This window comes from Chiloscyllium plagiosum, chromosome 13 (assembly GCF_004010195.1).
Source record: "Chiloscyllium plagiosum isolate BGI_BamShark_2017 chromosome 13, ASM401019v2, whole genome shotgun sequence".
Classification (NCBI taxonomy): Eukaryota; Metazoa; Chordata; class Chondrichthyes; order Orectolobiformes; family Hemiscylliidae; genus Chiloscyllium; species Chiloscyllium plagiosum.
The window spans coordinates 26,171,584-26,196,348 of record NC_057722.1 but is presented as its reverse complement, the minus strand read 5'-3'; the positions used below and the strand labels follow the sequence as shown (position 1 = coordinate 26,196,348).

Sequence of the window (24,765 nt, the reverse complement as noted above, 5' to 3'; positions counted from 1 at the left end):
AACTCAGCACCGCCTTCCTAACCTGCAATCTTCTTCCCGACCTCTCCGCCCCCACCCCCGTCTGACCTATCACCCTCACCTTGACCTCTTTCCACCTATCACATTTCCGACGCCCCTCCCCCAAGTCCCTCCTCCCTACCTTTTATCTTAGCCTGCTGGACTCACTTTCCTCATTCCTGAAGAAGGGCTTATGCCCGAAACGTCGATTCTCCTGTTCCTTGGATGCTGCCTGACCTGCTGCGCTTTTCCAGCAATACATTTTCAGCTCTGATCTCCAGCATCTGCAGCCCTCACTTTCTCACCTGGGTTTGAATGCCAAGATGGCAGAAGGTGGAGTTTGAATTCAATAAACACCTGGAATTCTGAATCTAATGGTAACCATGAAACTGTTGTCGATTCTTGGCAAAAACGCATCTGGTTCATTAATGGCCCTTTGGGAAGGAAACTGCTGTTCTTACCTGGTTTGGCCTACACAAATCCAGACCTACTGCTATTAGGGACTGGCAATGAATGCAGGCCTAGCCAGCGATGCCCACTGCTCATGAATGAATTTTCTTTTAAAAAACTGTCTTCCCCACACAGTGATGGCCCCTCATAATTAGATCACATGATCAGATTCAGTGATAGTCTACCATACTTGGACAAATACACAACATCCTTTTACATCAGAGGTTCCTGCAATGAAAACATTCACAATATTTACAATCATATACAGTCAGTAGGCAAGACATTTCAGAGGAGGTTGATTCCCGTGTGGCTCTCAGTGCACTTTAGGCATCTGTTTATCATTTTTGTTGATTTGAGCCTGTGCTATTTCAGGTGTACTAAGATCATCATTTGTCATTGTCCTTTCCTCTGATGACTATGTTTAGAGTTTCGCACAATGTCATGGCATTCTCTACTAAATGTACTGTCTCCATCAGATGTTTCAGGTAATGTATTGTTCAAAGATATATCGAGATCTCTATTCGGCACAGTCATTTGTGGATCTTAAATTAATATTATCGTTGTCACATTGTTCTGGTCGCAAGAGGTAACCGGATGTCTTCCCATACTACATCGACTCTCATCTGTACGTTGCAGGAGACATCAAGACATACAATTATGGCTTGTGCCCATTTATTGCCAGTGTTACATTGCTCTGCCAACACATTTTGACCTTTTGAAAAATGTGGCACTTGACTTTGTTCCCTCAAAAGAAAAACTTCTGTTGTTTCCTGTCAACAATGTCTTTTGTCATTGGTGGGTTCAGCAAATCAAATGACAGTATGTTAAGGGTCCAGTGATATCAATAGGTCACATGTTTGAACTCTAACAGTGACAATCCACCATATGTACTTAAATACATGACACAGATCTCGGACTGTTTTCGATGCAGCTCTCTGACAAATGCGAAATACGGAACTGTTGCATTGAACATGCAGAACTGATAATGACTGACTTCCAAACTGTACCAATATGGAACCCTTGACCTTGACTGCATCAAACAACCAACTGACCATGGACTGAGCGCAGATAGTGGCACTGACACCGTGGCAACACCCCCAATTGACAACAGATCCCTTGACTATGGGAGAATAGCGAATTGCATATGAATGAAATATGTTTGGGTAATAATGAAATGTTTATATATAAATAAGCTACTCATCAAGTACAGCATGGAATCAGACCTTTCAGTCCAACTCGTCCATGCCGACCAGATATCACACCCCAATCTAATCCCACCTACCAGCACCCGGCCCATATCCCTCCAAACCCTTCCTATTCATATGCCCATCCAGATGCCTTTTAAATGTTGCAATTGTCCTAGCCTCCACCACTTCCTCTGGCAGTTCATTCCACATACACACCACCCAATGTGTGAAAAAGTTGCCCCTTAGGTCTCTTTTATATACTTTTCTCCTCTCACTCTAAACCTATGTCCTCTACATCTGATTCCCCCGACCCAGGAAAAAGACCTTGTCAATTTACCCTATCCATGCCCCTCATGATTTTATAATACCTCTATAAGGTCACCTCACAGCCTCTGATGCTGCAGGGAAAACAGCCCTAGCCTATTCAAACTCTCCCTGTAGCTCAAGTTCTCCAACTCTGGCAACATCCTTGTACACCTTTTCTGAACCCGATCAAGTTTCACAACAACTTTCCAATAGGAAGGAGACCAGAATTGCACACAATATTCCAAAAGTGGCCTAATCAATATCTTATACAGCCTCAACATGACTTCTCAACTCCTGTACCCAATACTCTGACCAATAAAGGAAAGCATACCAAACACCTTCTTCATTATCATGTCCACCTGCGACTCTACTTTCAAAGAGCTGTGAACTTGCACTCCAAGGTCTCTTTGTTCAGCAACACTTCCTAGGACCTTACCATTAAGTGTATAGGTCCTGCTAAGATTTGCTTTTCCAAAATGCAGAACCTCGCACATTTATCTAAATTAAACTCCATCTGCCACTTCTCAGTCCATTGGCTCATCTGATCAAGATCCCGTTGTGATCTGAAGTAATCTTCTTTGCTGTCCACTACAGCTTCAATTTTGATGTCATCTGCAAATTTACTAACTAACCCTCTTATGTTCACATCCAAATCATTTATATAAAATGTCAAAACATAATGAACCCAGCACAGATCCTTGTGGCACTCCACTGGTCACAGGCCTCCAGTCTGAAAAACAACCCTCCACCACCACCCTCTGTCTTCTACCTTTGAGCCAGTTCTGTATCCAAATGGTTAGTTCTCCCTGTACTCCATGAGATCTAATCTTGCTAACCAGTGTCCCACAGGGAACCTTGCTGAACGCCTTACGAAAGTCCAAATAGATGTCTACCGTTCTGCCCTCATCAATCCTCTTTCTTACTTCTTCACACTAGTTAAATTCAAATTTCACTGTTTAAACTGATATTCTTTCACCTCTCAACTTACAGAATCTCAGTTTTCGATCTTGCCATATTTTCTCAACAAAATTCACCATTACAAATAGGACTTTGGAAAAGTCATATGACTTTGATGAATACAATGTGAAAAGTTTTAAATTTTATCTTCTGAATTGTACAGTGGATACAGTACAAAAAATCTCAACTCATTAAAAATGTGTCCCTCAAAAGTCAACCATTTCAATTGTTTGCACTCAGTAAAATAAAACATAATCCATTATCTTCACCTTATAAATGCTTCAAATTACTGATCTTGGCTGATCCTGGTGGTATCTACAATGAATTCTTGTTACCTTACTTTCAATTTGCCATATTCTAATATATTTAGCAATATCAAGATTGCACAATGAATAATAAGCAGTAAACTGTCAAAATTATTCTATGGAAAAACACTCAAACACTTTTTCAATAGTCAACTTGCAAAAAATGCGGTATATCTTGAACATATCATGAGAACATAAAAATTAGGAACTTGCATAGTATTGAGTCAAGTCCAAACTTATAAGACAAAGTTATAAGATCTCCTGGTCACAAATATTTTACAATCTAAGTTTAATGGTCTCAATCCAGCCATTGGACCCACCTTAAAACATTTGCACCAACTGACAAACCTAGTCATAGAAACCATATAGCAGTTATGTAGGAACTCGAAAACACTGTTGGTACTGATTTAATTAGCTGCCATTTGGAGGCTAACTGTGAGGCTTGCACACAGAATTAGACAAATTTGTAACCTGCACCTAGTCATTCCATGCTTAAAGGCAATACTAGGCAGAGAAAATGAGGTTTTATTCCTCCTCATCAATATCTCTTACCAGGTGAAGGATTAAACAACTAAAAGCTGGACAGTAAGAAATATTTTTTTTTTGGCAATCTCTTTATGTAAGACACATAATGAGTTGTCATAAGATAAATCAAGCAGAATAGGATATTTCACTGCAAGAATAAAATCTCAAAATTAACTTTAATTTTCACACAACAAGCATATTATAAAAGCATTATCATGTAAACAGCACTTACCATCAGTACTGGTGAGCACAAATATTTCTGCCTGGATCTGCTTCTTACCGCCTGTGGTCTTTGGAAACCAGTGTAGGTCTATGGGATAGATTTCTTCAGCAAGTCTTACAACCTGTATTGTTTCATTTGTTAATAAATTCCACTTCAGTATTTGATGATCATCACCGGATGAATATAACTCATCTGCTGTTGTCCAACCCACGCAACTGACCAGTTCTTTATGTGCAGTAAAATTAAAGAAAATGCTAACGCAGTATGAGAGACACTGAAAGAAATTAATTCCATTATGAAGCATCACGGTGAACTTGTCAGTGCTTCAATATGTTTTCATAAAGTCACAACATCATGTGGATTCAAAACTTCAACTTCCCATATGATGCCATTCATCAAAGGAGATAACTAAAGCAGAGGCTTTAAAAAGTAATTATGTCTGCTCCCATACGCCACCTAGTGGCTCGCTCAAGATCATTATTTGTGCAGTCCTTAGAGCAAGTTGCCAATCTGCTACAACATCTAAAATTGAATAAAATGCACAGGGACCTAAAGAAAGAGAAAACAAAAAAAGGACTTTTTTTTCCTTTAACTTACTAAATTTCTCCCTTTCCTCTTGAAGACTTTTTATTGACCACAGTCCCATTGTTTGGGTTCAGATATTCAACAGGCACTCAAGTATTCAACTACAGTACACCACTGACAAGTGAGATCAACAAGTTATTCGGTTGAATGAAAGATCACAACTAAGGGTTATTGTCTTCATCAGGTATTCCCATGTAATTGACACTCCAATTTCTAGCTATTGATCAGAGTCTGAGCTCTTTCATTTATGAGTGCCACAGTTAATTTTAAGCAAATCTGCTACAACCTTAAGCAAATAATTCAGCACAGATTATGAACTAAACCTGACAGTTGTCTGGCTTGCATGGTTTAGCAATTCATTTTATATAACATTTGCTGAACCAGTCAATGCATAAAAGACTAGCAGATATACAATCACAACTACTTTTAACTAAGTTTTATTTTGATTATTTTTCCACTTAATTCTTATTAGTACCATTATCTTTGTAAGAACTCAGAAAAATGTAAGAACTAAATCTTATCAAACCTGCTCCACCATTCAATACGATCTTTAACTCATTTCAACTCAAACTCCACTTTTCGACCCACTAATCAGATTGCTTGACTTTATGAGATAACAAAAGTCTGTCTGTCAGCCTCAAATATAATCAATAGTAAAACACCGACAATCTTTCAAAGTTAAAAATTCCATGGTTTTTCAGACTTCTCCTTAACTCAGTCCTAAATGATCAGTTCTTTATCCGATGCCTCATTACTCTTCTAACCAAAGCGAATACAACCAGCTTTGTATTGTCAGCATATGGTGATACATTACTCTCTATCCCTTCATCAAAACCATTAATATAGAATATAAATAGTAAAACCACCAGCACTGATCTTGTGGCATGCCCTTGCCATTTCTCATCTACATCTGAAAATATAACATTAGTTTCTATTGAAAAACCCACTTCTACCTCATCACCATCTCTCACGATTTGATTTATTGTAGTCACACGTACCTAAGTACAGTGAAAAGTTTTGTTTTGCGAGCAGTACAGGCAGATCATAGTAAACAAGGACATAGCGATCATAGAGTACTTAGACAGATCGAGGCATACAAGGTTACAGCTGCACCGGAGGTGCCACAAAGCAAGATCAACATAAGCAAAATCAACATTATTTGAAGTTAGAGAGGTCCATTCAACAGTCTAATAACAGCAGAGTCCTCTTATCTCTAAACTGTCATACTACTTTCCAATAATATAATGCTGGATGAGCAGAAACTTTCTCCAACTAAGCAGCAGGAAGACCAATATCTTCTATCCAAGCTGCAAACTTTTACCTAATCAAGCACTACATTTCTCCTCGAAACTGAGCCAGACCACTTGCAACTTTAATGTCGCATATAAATCCCTTACTATCAACATTCTTGGGGATGTTCAGAAACTCAACTGGAATTGCCATATAAATACAGTGGCTACAAGAGCACACCAGAGACTAAAAATATTACAGCATGTAAATCACCTCCTGCCTTCCTAAGGGCTGGACAACATATACAAGGCACAAGCCAGGAGTGTGATGGAATACTCACCATTTGCCTGAATGAATACAGCTCCAACAACACTTAAAATGTTCGACAACACCCAGAGCAAAGCAGTCCTCTGATTGGCACCACATCCATAAACATCCATTACTGATGCTCAGCAACAGCAGTTTGTGCCAACTATAAGATGCACTGCAGAAATTCAAAGATCCTTAGACAACACCTTCCAAGTCAACAGCCACTATGATCTTGAAGGGCAAGGGCAACAGCTATTTGGGAATGCCACAATTACCTACAAATTCCCCTTCAAGCCCTCACCATCCTGATTTGGAATTATACTACTGCTCCTTCAGTCTCGCTGGGTCAAAAATCAGGTATTCTCTCCCTAATGGCATTGTACATCTACCTACAGCACATGGACTGCAGCAGTTCAAAAAGGCAGCTCACCACCACCTCCCAAAGAGCAACTAGGGTTAGACAATAAATGCTGGCTCAGCCAGTAATGCCATGTCACAGTGACATTTTTAAAAGTGACCCTAAGAAGCTCCTGACCACCTATCCTTCACAATCACATATTTTCATCTCCTTAAAAGGTCAACCATTTCTGTCCCTGCCTCAGTTCATCTTCTGCTTAAATATATCCTTACATTCAGTTCTTAATGCCTTAAATAGAATTCACTTCCTAAACATCTCCACTTCTCTTCCTAGATGTTTCCCAAAATCTAGTTCTTCTACCAAGTTTTTGATCATGAATCACAGGAGGTTAGTATGTAATAAGGAAAGCTATTAGAATGTTGTGACTTATGGTGAGGGGAATTGAATACAAGAGTAGGGACGTTATACCTCAGTGATACAGAGCAATGGTGAGATCACATCTGGAGTACTATGTTCATTACTGGTCACCATATTCACAGATGGATGTTAATGGGTTAGAAGCAATTCAGATCAGGTTCACTATACTAAAATCAGTGGATTATCTTAAGAGAAAGGGATAGACAGGCTAAGCCTCAATTTTTTGAATTTTAGAAGAGTCACAGGTGACTTAATTGAAACTTCTAAGATCCTGAGGGGACCTGGCCGGCTGCGTGTAGAAAGGATATTGTATGTTGACAGGATATTTCTTGATTGAGAATTTACATGTAGTAGTCTTAGGTTACAAACAAGGGATCCCCCACTTAAGATAAAAACAAGGGGTCTCCCATTTAAGACAGACGTGAAGAAGCATTTTTTTTCTCTCAGAGGGTTGAGAGTCTGGAATTCCCTTCTTCGAAAGGCAGTGGATGCAGAAGAATATTTGAAGGCAAAGGTAGATTTATTCTTGATTACCAAGCAGATCAAAGATTATCAGGCTCATGCAGAAATGTAGATTTGAGGTTAAAATCATACTAGCCAACACTTCATTGAACAGTGGAATAGGCTAGAAGGGCTGAGTGGCCTACTCTTATTTGCATATTATTGTGCCCAATATACCTTTATTTGAATCTATGTATATTTTGGTTGATAATGCTTCTGTGGAGGATCTTATGAAATTTCATTACTATTTAAATGTTGCTGTATAGCTTCTGTAAACTTTTCCTTTTTTTTGTAATATCAATTCTACAGCTTTACCTTTCCTGTAGTTTCACTATATTCAAGCAACTGTGCTATTTCCCCTAAGTTATTTGTTCTCAGAATTTCAAAGTGATGAAAATTAGTCTTTATGTGGAACTATATCAGCTTTTATTTCTCTACAAAATATAAAAATGTTAGTGCAACTTTTTCAGGGAGTTTCAATATAAGAAGTAACTTCACACAGCTGAGTCACTTGGGAAAATTCAAGGTAAGTAAAACTATCAACGCCATCTCGTATTAATGAGTTTCATTGACTACAAAAGAACTAGAAACCTTTTACCAGTATGCCAGTTTAGATAGAGTCTAAAACATAAACTAAAGGCATTAAATGAAGAAGAAAAAAAATGTAAAATATCTTGGTAATTTGGACTTTTCTTTGGAAAAAAGGTATAGTACATGTACTTAGAGTACAGCATCCTACCAGAATAAATCTAGCATACACCATTTTTAAAAAATGTACACATGAAACCATAAAGGTGAAACTCTTACGCTATGTAGAAAGGATAAACAAATTACACTCTCAATTCCATCAATGACCAAACGCTTCAGGAAACCTAGTTTTATTTTCTTAGGTCACAGGACCATCGGCTAGGCCAGCATTTATTATCCACCCTTAATTGGCCTGGAGAAAGTGATACCAAGCTATCTTCTCAAACTGTTGCAGTCCATGGCATATAGGTATGCTGACAATGCTAGTTAGAGGGAATTTCCAAGATTTTGACCGTGACATTGAAGGAAGGGTCACACAGTTCCAGGTGAGGATGGTGTATGGTTTGGAAGGTAAATTATAGGTGGTGGTGTTCCTGTGCATCTGCTACGCTTATCCTTCTCGGTGGTAGAGTTCACTGCTTTCACAGATCTTGTCAAAGGAGTCTGGGTGATGGTATCATCCCAGCTGATGTTATTACTGGACAACTCAGAATGCTGACTGAAACCTTGCTTGATAGATCATACTTTTCTCGGGTTTTAACAAGGCAGTCTCTTGCTCAAACATAAGGACTCAGTGCTGCAGATTCGGTTTTAACAATAAATCTTGAGTTTATTATACAAAGGAATGAAGATAAAATGAACTGAAATATTTACATGTAACATCTGTTTAAAATTTTCAAAATATGCAGTAAAATACAATCTCATTAATCCCAACAGTAAATCTTTATTATACGAATACCAGACAGATTTTCACTCCCTAATATGCCAGGGTTTGAGTTAGCTGTGGCTTTAATCTCTAGTCTTCAGAAACCGCTAGTCACTTCCTTGATATTTCATACTACTGAACTTAGACTTTCAAAGCTTCACATAACCTCTTCAGGGTTTGAACCAAACACTTGATCTGGAACTTATAAATTAAACGTCTTACCTACTCAGAACCTATTTATGAACAGTTCTAAGTTAACTCTTTTCCAAAACAGCAACATTTTCAGCCACGATTTTTGCAAACCTGCCATATTGAAACCCCAACTTTCAAAATTATAGGTGTTTCTGCTAATCAAAGAAACAAAAACAAATCAAATCTCTGACATTTTAACTGAAAAATCCAAATGTACAACTGTTTATCTTAATCACTGGTTAAAAATAGCCTTCGATAATAAAAACATCTTCGGTGGCTCTCCCTCTAGTACTCTTCTTAAAAGAAATCACCATGACCCAGAAATATTTACAAATTAGTCTTTAGACCCTGCAGAAAGACCAAAACCCACATGCCACTGGAAGCAAACACTAAAGATGATACATGGTGTGCCAATCAAGTGGTTGCTTTGTCCTGCATGATGTTAAGCTACTTGAGTATTGAAGCTGCACTTATCCAGGCAACTAAAGAATACGCAATCATAATCTTCACTTCTGCCTTGTAGATTGTAGATAGGTACTGGGGAGACAGGAGGGGAGTTATTCTTGCAGCATTGTATTCATATGATCAATTCTATTCAGTTTCTGGTAGATGGTAACGTACTGGATGTTGATAATGAGGGACTTTGTGATGGCAATGCTATTGAATGTCAAGGGAGAATAAACAATTTTACCATTGAACTTTGAATTAAGATTTATGACATCTTAGGTAATTTAACATCCTGCTTTACTAGACCATTTTCTGTCCTCAAGATAGGATGTGACAGCAACCATTAGAATTTTACACTCAGCTTGATGAAAATGAAGAATGCCAAACGTAATACAGACACAGCAGAGGTGGTGGCTCAGTGATTTATAGTCAACAGGGAGTTGCCCTGGGAGTCCTCAACATTGACTCTCGACCCCATGAGTTTACATGGTATCATGTTAAACATTGGCAAGGAAACATCCTCCCTTGGCTGATGAATCCATACTCCTTCACACTGAATAACGTTTGGAGGAAGCACAGAGGATGGCAAAACGTATTCAATGTCCACCACCAACCGTGGCTTAGCAGTAGAATTATTGTTCAAACTGGGTGGGTCTGGAAAGACAAAGCTGCTCGACTGGGTCTGCTGCAGGTGTTCATGGTACCAACAAGAGGGAAAAATATATTTGACATCATCCTCACTAGTCTACCATGACTGTATCAGTTGGAATGGCCACCATAAAGAGCTTGTGGAGGTGAGGTCCTGCTTTCACATCGAGAATAGCTTCCATTGTGTTGTCAGGCAATGTCATGCTACATGGGACAGACTTTAAACAGACCTAGCAACTCAAGACTTGGCATCCATGAGGTTCTGTTGGGCATCAATACCAGCAGAATCATACTCCAATAGAATATACAACCTGATGGCCTGCATTTCCCCCACTCAACCATGATGATGTAGCCTGGGATCAGTACAGGCGAATATACCATAAGCAGAACCAAGCATACCCAAAAATGAGTGGTCAACCTGGTGAAACTACCAAACAGGACTATTAGTGCCAAACGGTATAAACAGCAATTAACAGACAGAGCAAAGCAATCCCACAACAAATAGATCAACTCTAAGCTCTGCAGTCCTATCACATCCAGTCATGAGTGGTGGTAGACAATTAAGCTGACTGGAGGATATCCCAATTATCAGTGATGGAAGAGCCCAGCACATCAGTGCACAAGTTAAGGCACAAGAATTTGCACCAACTTTCAGCCGAAAGTGCCATGTGGATGATCCATCTCAGCTTGTTGTAGTGGTTCCCAGCATCACAGATACCAGTCTTCAACCAATTCAATTCACTTCATGTGATATCACAAAATGGTTGGATACTTGATACTGCAAAGACTGAAAACTTTTCGGCAATAGTACTGAAGACTGGTGCTCCAGGACTTGCCTTACCATCAGCCAAACTGTTCCAGTACAGATGCAACATTGGCATCTACCCAACAATGCAAAAAAATTGCCCAGGTATGTCCTGTACACACAAATCCATCTTGGCCAATTACTGCCCCAGTTTACTCTCAATCATCAGTAAAGTGAAGGAAGGGGTCTTCAACAGTGCTCAGCAATAATCTGCTCAGTTATGCCCAATTTGGGTTTCACTCGGGTCATTCGGCTCAAAATATGTGGTGCTGGAAAAGCACAGCCAGTTATGCAGCATTTGAGGAGCAGGAGAGTCGACGTTTCGAGCATAAGCTCTTCATCTGGAATGTGGGGGAGGCCCAAGGGGGCCGAGACACAAATGGGAGGAGGGTGGGGCTGGGGGAAGGTAGCTTGGAATGCGATAGGTAGATTAAGGTGATAGGTTGGAGTGGATAGGTGGGAAATAAGATGGACAGGTAGTACAGTTCAAGAGGTCGGTGCCGAGTTAGTGGGTTGGATACAGCCTTGGTTCAAACTACCATAAGAGCTGATTTCCAGAGGGGAGGGGAGTGTGACAGCCTTCAACCATCAAGGTCACACTTAATTGAGTGCTGCATCAAGGAGTCCTAGAGAACTAGAATCAATGGGAAACAAGAGGCAAACTCTGCTGGTCATACTTGGCACATATGATGATGGCTGTGGTTGATGGAGGGCAGTCATTTAGCTGGAGTTCCTCAGGGTTATGTCGTAGGCCCAACTACCTTCAGCTGCTTCATCAATAACCTTTCCGCCAGCACAGGGTCAGAAGTCACAGGGCATATTTGTCAATTATCACAACTCCTTGGATGCTGATGTAGTCCATGTCCAAATGCAAAAAGGCCTGGCCAATATCCAGGCTTGAGCTACTGAGTGGAAAACACACAAATGCCATTCAATGACCACCACCAATAAGAGACAATTTAACCACTGCCCCATGATATTCAATGGTATAACCATTAATTAATTCTCCACTTACAACATCATTGACCAAAAACTCAACTGGACCCACCACATAAACAAACAGTTCTTACATGAGCATCCCAGACACTAGGAGTACTACAGCAAGAGACTCACCTCCTGACTCCCCAAAAACCTGTCCATAACCTACAAGGCACAAGTCAAGAGGGTGATGAAACACTACCACTTGCCTGGATGAATGCAGCTCTAATAATATACAAGAAACTTTACACAATCCAGGACAAAGCAGCCCACCTGATTAGAATCACATTCACTCCCTCCATTACTGATGCTCAGTAGCAGCAGTGTGTACTATCGACAAGATGACTGCAGAAATTTAATGAAGATCCTTATGTAGCAGCATGCAAAACTACAACCACTCCCATCTAGAAGGACCAGGGCATCCATCCTTCACTTTAACGCAACAACCTGCAAGATCCCCTCCAAACCACTCACCATCCTGACTTGAAAATATATTACTGTTCCTTCACTGTCGCGGGTCAAAATCAAAGAATCCCACCCTAACAGCATTGTGGATCTACCTGCAACACATGGACTGCAGCAGTTCAAAAAGGCAGCTCACCACCACCTTCTCAAGGGCAACTCTGGTTCGGCAGTAAAGGCTGGCCCAGCCAGCAATGCCCAAAGCCCAGAAGCAAATAAAGAGAATGTAACAATCCAAATCTAAAATCAAGTTACAGAATTGAACAGAGGATTTATTTTAATCGAAAAATAATAAGCTATAGCTACCGTGTCATCTTCATTAAGGGAAATCAACATTCAAATAATCACTGCCATTAATTTTATTATATTATTTGACTTTTAACATTATTTTATTTGCAGTTTGTGAATATGTTTACAGTATTAAGTGTATGGTTGCAGAATATAGTTAAAATGCAAGACGTACATGTACATAAGAAATTAAAATATAAAATTTAGATCTCCAGTATCTCATTTCTAATACAAGACCTCTAACGTAATGAAAATTCTTAAGGTTTTTCCATAAGGACATTACAAAACATGATATTCCAATTTCTGTGATAAAGTAAAATTGTACAGAATTGTAGCTGTCTCTCTCTCTCTCTCTCTCTCTCTCTTTTCTGCCCTTCAACTTCAACCTGTAAGCATGTGTTCAATTTATACTGGCTTTTAAAGGGAGCTTGCTTATTGGGACAGTTGTGTACGTTTGGAACAGCATAACTAAGTCTAGTTGAACAGGGTGAATTCTGTAGGCGTTCTGTATTCTGTTCTTTGTGTTTCACTGTAATTTTGTGAATAAATTTTGGTCGGATTTAAAATCTCGTAGTAAACCTAACCCCCCGGGTAATTTTCACTGTACAACTACCGAAACAAATTGCAAAGTTATGGTCTGAGCTGCTTGCTTAAAAATGTTTTGAGCGGTATGGCTTATCCGTAACAGACTGGGGGCTCTTTGCGAGATTTAAGCAGCGAGTGGTAGGTGTGAGTGTCTTTATTTTGTGTGTTGGTTTGGTTGGGTAGACAAAGCTTGGGATTTGGATGCGGTGACTTTGGAAGTTTGCAAAAAATTAATAAGACCAAGTTTCAAGAATTAGCAGAGAAACTGGGATTGGAACTTCCTGGTTCTGTGAGGAAGGGAGAGATAATTACAGCAGTTTTTAACTTGCTGGAGAAACCATCAGTATCTATAGAAATGACAAAAGTTCAATTGCAAATGAAGCAGTTTGAGTTAGAGGCAAGAGATAAGGAGAAGGCAAAAGGAATAAAAGTCTGAGTTATGATTAAAAGCAGAAAAGAGGGAAAGAGAGCAGAGAAAGGAAATGGGAATGTGTTTAAACTTCAAAAACTGACACTTAAAAAGGAAAGGCAGCTTAAAATGCTGAAGATAAAAGCTGAGGATAGGCTTAGTGAGGGAGTGAGGAGGAGCAAATCCTCTTGCAAGGATGCCTTCCTTGAAGAAGATATCCTCCTCCCTCTATTCTCCTGTTCCTTTGATGCTACCTGACCTGCTGCGCTTTTCCAGCAACACATTTTTAAGCCCTGGTAGTCAGAAGTCTAGTGAGAAACTGTTTAAGTATGCTCAAGCATTGCTTATATTTGATGAGAAAGATGTGGAAGCCTTTTTCACCTCATTTGAAAAGGTGGCTAGACAAATGCAGTAGCAAGTAGCAATGTGGGTTTTGTTGATCCAAATGGAACTTGTAGGTAGAACTAGTGAGGTATTTGCATCCCTATCAGAGGAGGTATCTGGGAATGTGAGGTGGTGACAAAAGCCATTTTAAATGTATATGAGCTTGTACCAGAAGCCTATAAACAACATTTCAGGAATCTAGAGAGGGACCCAGGTCAAGCCTATCTTGAGTTTGAAAGGATCAAACAGAGTAATTTCAATAAATGGATAAGAGCTTTAAAAATTGAGCAAACCTATGATGCCCTTAGAGAGGTAATTATTTTGGAATTCAAAAAAGCTCACTGCCTGAAGAAGTAGTGCGAACTCATGTGGAAGAGCAGAGAGTTACAACAGCAAGGTTAGCCGCTGAAGTGACTGATGACTATGAGTTTGTCCATAAAACTCTGTTTGGCTTCCAGAATTAATTTCAATCCATGAGGGATAAAAATTGGGGCAAAGAGAAATCCTCACGTGGAAAGGGAAAGGTAGATCTCAGCGAAGATCATAAGGATAACTTATCGCAGGGTAAAAAAGAAACCCTTGAGGGGGACAAAGAAGTTAGAAAGCTCCAGTGTTTACATTGTAATAAATTGGGACACACAAAATCAGTGTTGTTGGCTAGGAGTAAGCCAGATGTAGGAAAACCAGACAAGCCTGGAAGTTTTGTTGGACTAATAACAAAAAGCACAAAGGAAGTTAGACAACTGCCTCAGAGTACACAAGATGATCAGAGGTTGAAGGAGGAAGTGCCAGATGTGCTTAAAAAAATGCAAGAGTAAAGTTTACTCGCATAGGCCAGGAGTAGCAATATTAAGGGGCACAGGATCCTCTCAGTCTGTAATGCTGAAGAATGAGGAGATATGCACTCCTGAGGGACAATTGCCAGAAAAGGTAGTGGTAACAGAAATTCATGGCGAGATAAAGAGTGCTCAATTATAAGGCTAGAGAAGAGTTGAGAATTTGTGGTAGGAGTACTGCACAAACTCTCAGCTCCAGGAATAGAATTTGTCCTGGCAAATGATATAGCTGATTCACTGGTAGGCATGCTGCCTACTCTAGTTGAAAGGCTAATAGAGACGCAGTCAAATGAAGACATGAAGAATGTTTATCCAGGAATTTTCCGATTGCGTGATCACAAGATCACAGAGGCACGAGCTGAAGCAGGAGAGATCAAAAGGCACAGATAAGGAAGCTGACATCGTCTTATCTGAAACTGTATTTGATCAGATGTGGGACAGAGAAGGAGCAAATAGGTAAACATGCAAGTATTTTTTACTCTAAGCTGATTGAATTACAGCAGAAAGATGAGGAGTTAAAACAGTTATATCAAAAGGCATTTACTGAGAAAGAAAGTGAATGCATTCTTGTGTTATTACTTAACAAAAGATGTCTTAGTGAGGAAATAGAGACCATCACACATTCAAGCAGATGAAAATAGGCAGAGATTCATCAGATTGTTTTGCCAGTAGGGTATAGAAAGGAAGTGCTGCCAGTGGCACATGAGCAACCACTTGAAGGTCATTTAGGGGTGAGGAAAACACAGGCTAAAATACAAAGACATTTTTACTGGCCTTGACTACACAAGGATGTAGTTGAATTTTGCCAGACATGTCATACATGTCAGCTAATTGGAAAACCACATGCAGTAATAAAATCTGCACCTTTAATACCTATTCCAGCTTTTGAGGAACCTTTCTCAAGAGTCTTGATTGATTGCATAAGTCCCCTACCTCAAACAAAAAGTGGGAATAAGTATTTATTAACAATGGATGTGACAACTAGATTTCCAGAGGCAATCTCATTACACAAAAGGGTTGTTGAAGAATTACTTACTTCTTTTTAAAATTAGATACAAACTGCCAATAGAGATCCAGTCAGATCAAGGATCAAACTTCACATCCAAACTATTCAAGGTCATAGATAATTTGGGAATAAAGCAATTCAAATCTACAGTGTACCATCTGCAATCGCAGGGAGCGCTAGAGAGATGGCATCAAACACTAAAGACCGTGTTGAGGGCTTATGGTCAGGATTATCCAGATGATTGGGATAAGGGCGTTCCATGTGTTGTTTTTGCGATCACAGATGCACCGAACGAATCAACCAAATTCAGTCCATTTGAATTAATTTTTGGGTATGAAGTAAAAGGTCCGTTAAAATTGATAAAGGAGAAATTAATAAGTCAGAATTCAGAGACCACCATTTGGACTGTGTGAGAAATTTTAGAGAATGATTAAATAGAGCTGGAGAGTTGGCTAGACAGCATTTAAAAGCATCACAACATACAATGAAACAGGAAGCAGATAAAAAGAATCACAAATTCGCAGTTTTGCAATTGAGGATACGGTATTGGTGTTACTTCCAGTAACAGATGAGTCTTTAAAAGCCAGGTTTAGTGGACCTTATCAAATCAAGAAGAAATTGAGTGAGGTGGACTATTTGATAAGAACTAGGAGAAAGTGATGCTGGAGATCAGAGCTTAAAAATGTGTTGCTGGAAAAGCGCAGCAGGTCAGATCTGCTGCGCTTTTCCAGCAACACATTTTTAAGTACTTGATAAGAACTCCAGCCAGGAAGAAATTTCACAGAGTGTGTCATGTGAATATGCTCAAAAGGTATTTTGATAGGGAAGGAAAGCAAGAGGAGAATGATTACAGTGCAGAAGGAAGAACCAAGTTCAGAGGATTCTCAATTAGAAATTCCTCAAATCAAAGTGGACAATAAGGAAGTTGTCAAAAATTGGGAAAAAATATTGAGTTACCTTCCACAAGAAAATCAAAATGACCTGCAAGAGTTATTACTATCACATGGGGAGATATATGGAAATAAACTGGGAAGTACTAACCTAATTGGGCATGATGTAGATATCGGAGATGCTTTTCTGATTCAGCAACATCCTTACAGGAATAACCCTCTAAAGTTGGCACAGGTTCAGGAGGTAGAGCGCATGGTCCAAGATGGCATAATCAAAGTGAGTTACAGTGACTGGAGCTCACCCATAGTCATGGTGCCAAAGTCAGATGGTACCCAACGATTATGTGTGGACTCTCGCAAAGTCGACACCATTACAAAGACTGATGCATATGCAATTCCACAGTTGGAGGACTGTGTCGAAAAAGTGGGACAAGCAACTTACACTTCTAAGTTGGACTTGCTCGGAGGCTACTGGCAAGTACCTCTGTCAGAGAGAGCAAAGGCAATTTCCACTTTCATAACGCCAAATGAACTATATCAGTTCAAAGTCATGCCGTTTGGTATGAAAAATGCTCCAGGCACATTTCCGGTACTAACTAATAAGTTCATTGCCAGTTTATCCAATTGTGTGGTGCACATTGATGAGCTGATGATTTTTAGTCACCCATGGAAGCAACATTTACAGCATTCATTGGACTTGTTCGATTGACTTTGGAAGGCAGGCTTGGTGGTAAACCTGGCTAAAAGTGAAATTGCCAAAGCCCAAGTCACTTTCCTCGGCTATGTTCCTGGACATGGACAAATGGCCCCACGGGATATGAAAACGAAAATAATTGGGGAATTTCCCACACCATCAAAAATAAAAAACAGTATATGGTTCCCGGGATTGAGTGGATTTCACCAAAGGTTTGTGCCGAACTTTAGCAATGTAGCTGCTCCACTCACCGAATTATTAAATAAGGGCAAGAGGTTTCATTGGACAGCAGACAGTCAAAAGGCATTTGAAAGCCTAAAAACTGTGTTAACCACTGCCCCAATATTTGCCACACCGGACTACACAAAGCCTTTCAAAGTGGCTATCGATGCCAGTGATGGGGTGTCAGTGCGGTGCTCCTGCAGGAGGATGACGAAGGAATAAAAAGACCAATCGGTATTTTTCCAGGAAGTTGAACGTTCATCAACTAAAATATTCAACGGTGGAGAAAGAGACTTTAAGCTTGGTTGTTGGCATTACAACATTTCAGTGTTTATGTTACCAGCAATGTATCTGAGACAATCATATACACTGATCACAACCCATGGACATTTGTGGAAAAATTGTGAAAAGGCCAGACTGTTTAAATGGAGCTTGTTGTTGCAGCCATTCATTTGGCAATTTTGCATGTGGCATTATTGAGTCTTGAATGAATTACGGAGGCGTTCGGTAGTGGTTGGGCGGTCGCCTGGATTTGCATGTAGTTGTGCATGTTTGCATGTTTATAATTAATATAGTGAATGTGTGTGTTTAGACTACTAACCGTGTTTTGAAGGGTTAAGGATGAAGCCATCTTTTGGTATTGATAGTTAATTTTTTTGAAAGGGGGAGGTGTCCTTTTAAGGGAGCTAGTCCCATTTTTTTTTCAAGAAGCTAATCCTTGGCTCAAGGAGACTCTGTCCTTGATTTTTTTCAGAGGGGTAATAAACCGGGCCTGGCTCTGATCAGTCTGGTTTGGTACAGAGATGAAAAGGACTTTGAGAGGCCTTTTGTTTATATGTAAACAGATGAGACTTCAGGCCAAAGTGGTCAAGTTTTAGAAATGACCTGTATAATGAAAGGGGAGGGGTCAGCTCTCCAGCTGAGCTGAGCAGTTTTCGTTCAGCCTGAACTGGTGGGATGTTCAACAGGGAGCTGCGTGGAAACTCTCTCTTTTCTGCCCTTCAACTTCAACCTGTAAGCATGTGTCCCATTTATACTGCTTTTTAAAGGGAGTTTGCTTATTGGGACTGTTGTGTACATATGGAACAGCATAATTAATTCTAGTTGGACAGACTGAATTCTGTAGGTGTTCTTTATTCTGTTCTGTGTGTTTCATTGTGTAATTTTGTGAATAAATTTTGGTCTGTTTTAAAATCTAGCAGTCAACCTAACTTAATCCATATAATTTTCACTGTACACTTACCAAAACAAATTGCAAAGTTATGGTCTGAGCTGCCTGCTTAAAAATGTTTTGACTGGTCTGGCTTAGCCCATATCAAGGCGACGACACCAGTGACAATGGTCAGAGTGGGATAAAGGGTTTTAGTGGAGAGAGGCAAAAAGGTGAAGGTATGTATGCAATTGAATAAATCCATGGAAGTACCTGACAAAAGGTAGGTCATGATAACATAGCATGGAATTTGAAATTTTAATTTCAAGTGAATTCAAGAGTCTGCCTCCCTGCAAAAGGCCAGATAGAGAAAGAAGTAGATTTCAAAACAAAGGTGACCTCTGTGGTAATAGATGAAGTGAATTAAATGGTCATATGACATAGCATGATTGAAATGATTATCTCTATAAAGGCAGCAGGTTTTTACAAGTTGTCACATTCATACAAAGGAAGGAGCATGATAAAACAAACCCCTATATCTACATTAGAGAAATAAAATTCTCACATGTCCATATCTCATGGACTCAAGAATCTCCCCACAACTTTAGAGTTGTAACTCCAGTAGCTACTTGCCAAGACGTTGAAACTTTCACCTTAAGACTCAACAATACCATCATTAAGCCAAAACCTTACTACCATAATGTGTTCAATGTAATCAGAACTATAATGCAACTTATTGCATTTTTAAATTTTATTTCCAACATTTGACTATTTACCATAACCTTGTTGCCTCTTTATTGCCTTAAGCCAGTTGTTTATCCATTTTCAACATTTTTGATAAATTCATAGTGTCTTAAGTTTATGCTGCAATCTTTACAGGAACTTTGCCAATAACTTGCTCAAAGCTTGTATCACAAGCCATAAGGTTCACAGCAACCTATTGAGGATTCCATCCCTTTAAAATCCAATATGGTTTGTTCAGACAAGATTATCCCTTACTGAAGTCATACTGATTGCTACTGAACGCATCATACACATTATCCATAAATTGTCTTCTGTTAGATGATTTGTTTTATTCACTTGCGGGTCTTGCGAGAAAAATGCTAAATTAGATTTGTAATTGTTTTGGGGTGCAGCATTCAAAATTGTCAAACTTCTGCTTTCAATTAAAATGTTTTAATAATACTGAACAAGTTTAATTTCCACTGTGTACCAAATTACACTGCAAATTGAGAGATTCAAATTATGAATGAAAATATGGAGAATTAAAGACCAGCAGTCACTTAAGTGAGATGACCAGATGACTCTGAACCATGGATTGAGTGCTTTATAATGTAATCCGAAACCTCAGGTTAAATTGAAAACTTAAGCTCATTCCTTGGTTTTCATTATTTTGTGCAATATCTCAGGTTTCAAATTTTAATTAAAGAATCACAGCATTTGAGAAAGTTCTAGTGTTACTTGCAGTTGTTGACAGCATTCCAGAGTAGAATGACAACACTAAGGTGATATTTCTTTCTGTTGCACATTTGGATGTTTAAATCCAAAGGCAAAATCCAAAGTGTGAAAGGACCCTTTCATACATAATGGCCCAGATCTTTGCACATTAGCTATTCCAGCATAAATGGGAGTTGCAAATGGGAAACCTGTAGAATCCCTAATGCAGCAGACTCTGAAGCAATTTTCTGAGCAAACTGTAGCTTACTCTGGATAATTCCTTGACACCTGGAACCCTATGAAAGTTTTAATTTAAATCAGAGACTTCAGACTATTATACACAGGCTAACTCATGAGTAATTATTCAGCAGATCCCATACTTACCCTTCACACCCCAACTACACCTCCTCAAACTCCAAAAAAAAAAGCAATGGTCTTTACACTGTGCTTGGGGAACATCTTTATTTATCCTCCAGTCCAAAAAAAAGCAATTATTTACCATACTGACATTTTTATCCTTGAGAAAATATAACTGATGGACACTGACATTAATAAATTAGAGCCTTGTGGTATAAGAGTTAAACAGCCTTTCCATTGTTCCCCCTTCATCAACCTTTCATGTTACTTCACCAAAATAGCCAACCAAATTAATCTGGCACAACCTGCTTTTTTACAAATATCTGCTTCCTCTCCTCAATAAAATTGACCAAAACTGTACACAGAAATCTAAGTATACTCTCACCAATGCACTGCAAAGTTCCCGTAAAGCTTTCCTCCATCTCCCTTACAATAAAATATTGGTTGCCTTCTTAATTACTTACTGTATCTGCAAGCTGGCTTTTTATGGTTCATGCTTAAAACACTCTGTATTGCTGCATTCTACAATCACTCACAATTTAAATAATATCCTACTGTTTTGTTCTTCTGCCAAAATGGATAATGTCATATTTTCTCACATCAAACTCCATCTGTCACATTTCTACCAACTAACAGTCTATTTATATGCCTTTCTGGGTTATCAGTATTCTCACCTTTTGTTTCCTACTTCCAACAAATTAGACTACAAAAAGAACATAAGGACTAGGTGCAGAAGTTGGCAATTCAGTCCCTTGAGCCTGGTATGCCATTTGATATGATCATGGCTGATCTCATCTCGACCTCAACTTCATTTTCCTGCCAACACTCCATAACCCTTCAACATATCTCCTCCTTAAATTTGACACTCTTTGAGAGAAGTAATTTCTTGAACCTATTTTGATATCAGGTTATGGGCTTTCCTAAAAATTAATACTTCAGACAGACTGAAGTTCTATGTGGTCAAAATAGAAAAAGCTGCTAGTGTCAAGAAATAGGTACTTTCTATCCAGTGGGCTGGATAAAGTAGATAGGGAGAAGTGGTTTCTGCTTGTAAAAGGAACACAAAAAAAAGCATACATTTAGACCATAAAATATAGAAGCAGAATTCAGCCATTCAGCCCATCAAGTCTGCTCCACCACTCAATCATGGCTGATATGTTTTTCAACACCATTCTCAACCCTTCATCCCCTTTCTAGCAAAGAACCTACCTATCTTGTCTTAAATACACTTAATGACTTGGCCTTTTACTTGCCTCCCTCCCTCCCTCCATTCATAAATATAGGTGTAACATTAGCCATTTTCCAGTCTTCTGGAACTCTTCGATTCCAATGATTCCTGAAACATCACCACCAATGATTCCACAGTCTCCTCAGCAATCTTCAGAACCCTGTGGTGTGCTTCATCCAATCCAGGTGAATTGTCCACCTTCAGACCTTTCAGCTTCCCCAGCACCTTTCCCTTAGTGATAGCGATACCACTACACTCCCTCTGCGTCCAATTCTCTCGAAATTCTGATTTGCCTTGTTGTCTTCCACCATGAAGACTGATACAAAGTATTTATTCAGTTCCTCTGCCATTTCTTTGTTCCCCATTACTACTTCTCCAGCCTCATTTTCCAGCTGTCCAATGTACTCTTCATCTCTTACTTTTTATATATCTAAAAATTCTTGCAATCTTCTTTTATATTATTAGCTAGCTTACCCTCATTTCATCTTCCCCCCTCTTGTTGCTTTATTTTGAAAGTGACTTGCAAAAGAAACAAGGGCAATGTGAGAAAAAAATCTTTGTCACAAAGTGAACAATTAAGATATGGAAAGGCTTATGCCTGAAACGTCGACTCTCCTGCAACTTGGATGCTGCCTGACCTGCTGTGCTTATCCAGCACCAAGCTTTTTGACTCAGACCTCCAGCATCTGTAGTCCTCACTTTCTCCTATGGAAGGCAGTGACTGGAAATGTTGTGGACACAGATTCAATTGAGGAAAAAGAGGTAATTGGATGATTATTTGTACAGAAATAGTGTGCAAGGGTATGAAAAACAAGGTGAGAGTTGCACTTGGAAATGATGCTTGTCTGAGGAATTGGTACAGGCATCTTAGGCCAAATGGTCTCCTGCATCATTAGAATTCTGTGATTTGATGATAGTCAAAGAGGCACATCCTGCAATAAACTAAGGATTTCTGGAGGAATAGTCAGCGGAACTGGCTTTACTGCCGACAATAGATTTAAAGAACTCTTACAAAACTGAAGAAAACATCTGGATGCAGTTATTGAAAGTTACAATTCAGTAAAAAGGGAATACTGGAGCCTATTGCAAGCTGGGTCTAACTGAACTGATTGTTGAACAGACTGTAATTCCATAGGTGTGACATATTTTCAGTATAAAGGGAAATGTTCCTTTCTGGAAGTTAGAATACAAGTAGTTTACATTCTTTCAGTTGTTAGGTTTTTTAAAAATTAAATCTGAGATGAATTTTTGTGAAGCAAAGGTATTAAGACCAATGGGCCAAAGGCTTGCATATGGAAGGCCACAGAACAACCATCCCATTGAATGGTGGAACAGGCTCAAGGGGTTGAATGAGCTACTTCTGTTCCTATGATAGCCAAAAGGTCTAGAAATAATCTCAGCAGAAATCATAACAGGGGCAACTATGAGCAGATACTTTCAACTGAAATAAGGTTATAGCAAGAGAAATGGATCAAAGGCAGTTATAATTCAGTCTCTGATGAAATTCTATATTGTGGTTATTTTGAATAAAAAATGAATTTTTATGAAGTCAAAAATTACAGCTGTTTATGGGATGCAGAAACTGAGCTAGTTGGTGAAAAGTAGCTTATCTGCAACTGAGAAACAGGATGGTACACAACTGAGATTATACAGCATTTGCATTTGTGAACTACTGCAAATATACTGTTAAAGGCATATTGGCAATTTTTAACACATTGTAATGAAAAAAATTGACAACTAGGAGAACGATTTTATGGACAGGCTGGGTCCAATTTTAACTCTACATAAATGAATGTGGTTTGATTAAAATAAAATCAGGCACATCTATGTTTGCGCAAATGTATAATTTTAAAACATATCATGGACAGATATAGATGTTTTAACAGTATGATCTTGTAGCATTAAGATATAGCTTCACTAATGTATTAAAAATACTCAAACCACTTTTACTGAAAATTACATTCCCTATTCATTGATTTATTTCTGCAAAGGAGTTCAGCTGGCTTTGAGATTCCCCAGAAATGGCATCAGTTTATCCTTCTGTAGAAGCAGTGCTAAGTATCCTTGTATGAAGCCCTTATATGCCCCACAGTTCCCAAATCAAAGAGATTGAGTTAATTAGCTACAATTTGCATATGGTCAGAACAAAGTAGAAGCGTAGAATTTTGCACAACACAGAAAGAAGTCATTCAACACAGTGTCTGTGCCAACACTTCAAAGGAGCAATCATATTATTTCCCCCTCCATTATTCTTTTCTCATTGTGCTGCAAATTTGTCCTTATCAAGTGCATACTCAGTTTCCTTTTGAAAGCTTAATCAGCTTCCACCATCCTTACAAACTGGGCTGGAGATAAATCTATCAAAAGTTTGAACTTCATCAACACCAAGGGAGTTATACTAACTTTCTTTTCTTAAAAAAGCACCTAGCAGTTGTGATAATATTTCAAATAATAATTTTTAAATGTCTTTTTGGCACAAGAATTTTCACATTTGCCAAAATATAATTCTGTTCTGGTGTTGTCACAGTTATTCTAGCACATGACTGCAATTTGACCTACAATGATAAGAATTTTCTGTTCTGTGCTGAATCACTAAAGTAATTAAAATTGCATGAAGCGAAAGGCAATTTTTTTTTAAAGGCAATTACTGCCTTTTATTAATTAATTATAAATTATATATTTTATTTCATTGATCAACCCTGATTTAGCACTGGGTAAAAACAAGGACTGCAGATGCTGGAAACCAGAGTCTTGATTAGAGTGGTGCTGGAAAGGCACAGCAGGTCAGGCAACATCTGAGAAGCAGGAAAATCGACATTTCAGACAAAAGCCCTTCATCAGGAATAGAGGCAGGGTGCCTGCAGAGTGGAGAGATAAATGAGACTGGGGGGGGGGTGGGGGTGGGGAGAAAGTAGCATAGAGTACAATAGGTGAATGGGGGTGG

The 24,765-nt window shown here is 39.0% G+C and overlaps 1 protein-coding gene across 6 annotated transcripts in view; it reads right to left on the bottom strand.

Annotated features, from left to right (window-relative positions):
• Positions 1–24,765, bottom strand: part of ift80 (intraflagellar transport 80 homolog (Chlamydomonas)) — a 227,109-nt gene that overhangs the window by 176,374 nt on the left and 25,970 nt on the right. For 4 of the 6 annotated variants that reach the window (XM_043702073.1, XM_043702075.1, XM_043702076.1 and 1 more), the window contains exon 3: positions 3,960–4,181. The exons of the other annotated variants lie outside the window; for them this stretch is intronic. In XM_043702073.1, coding sequence (XP_043558008.1) covers positions 3,960–4,181 — 222 coding nt within the window. The remainder of the gene's footprint in view (positions 1–3,959; positions 4,182–24,765) is intronic. 6 annotated transcript variants of the gene reach the window in all.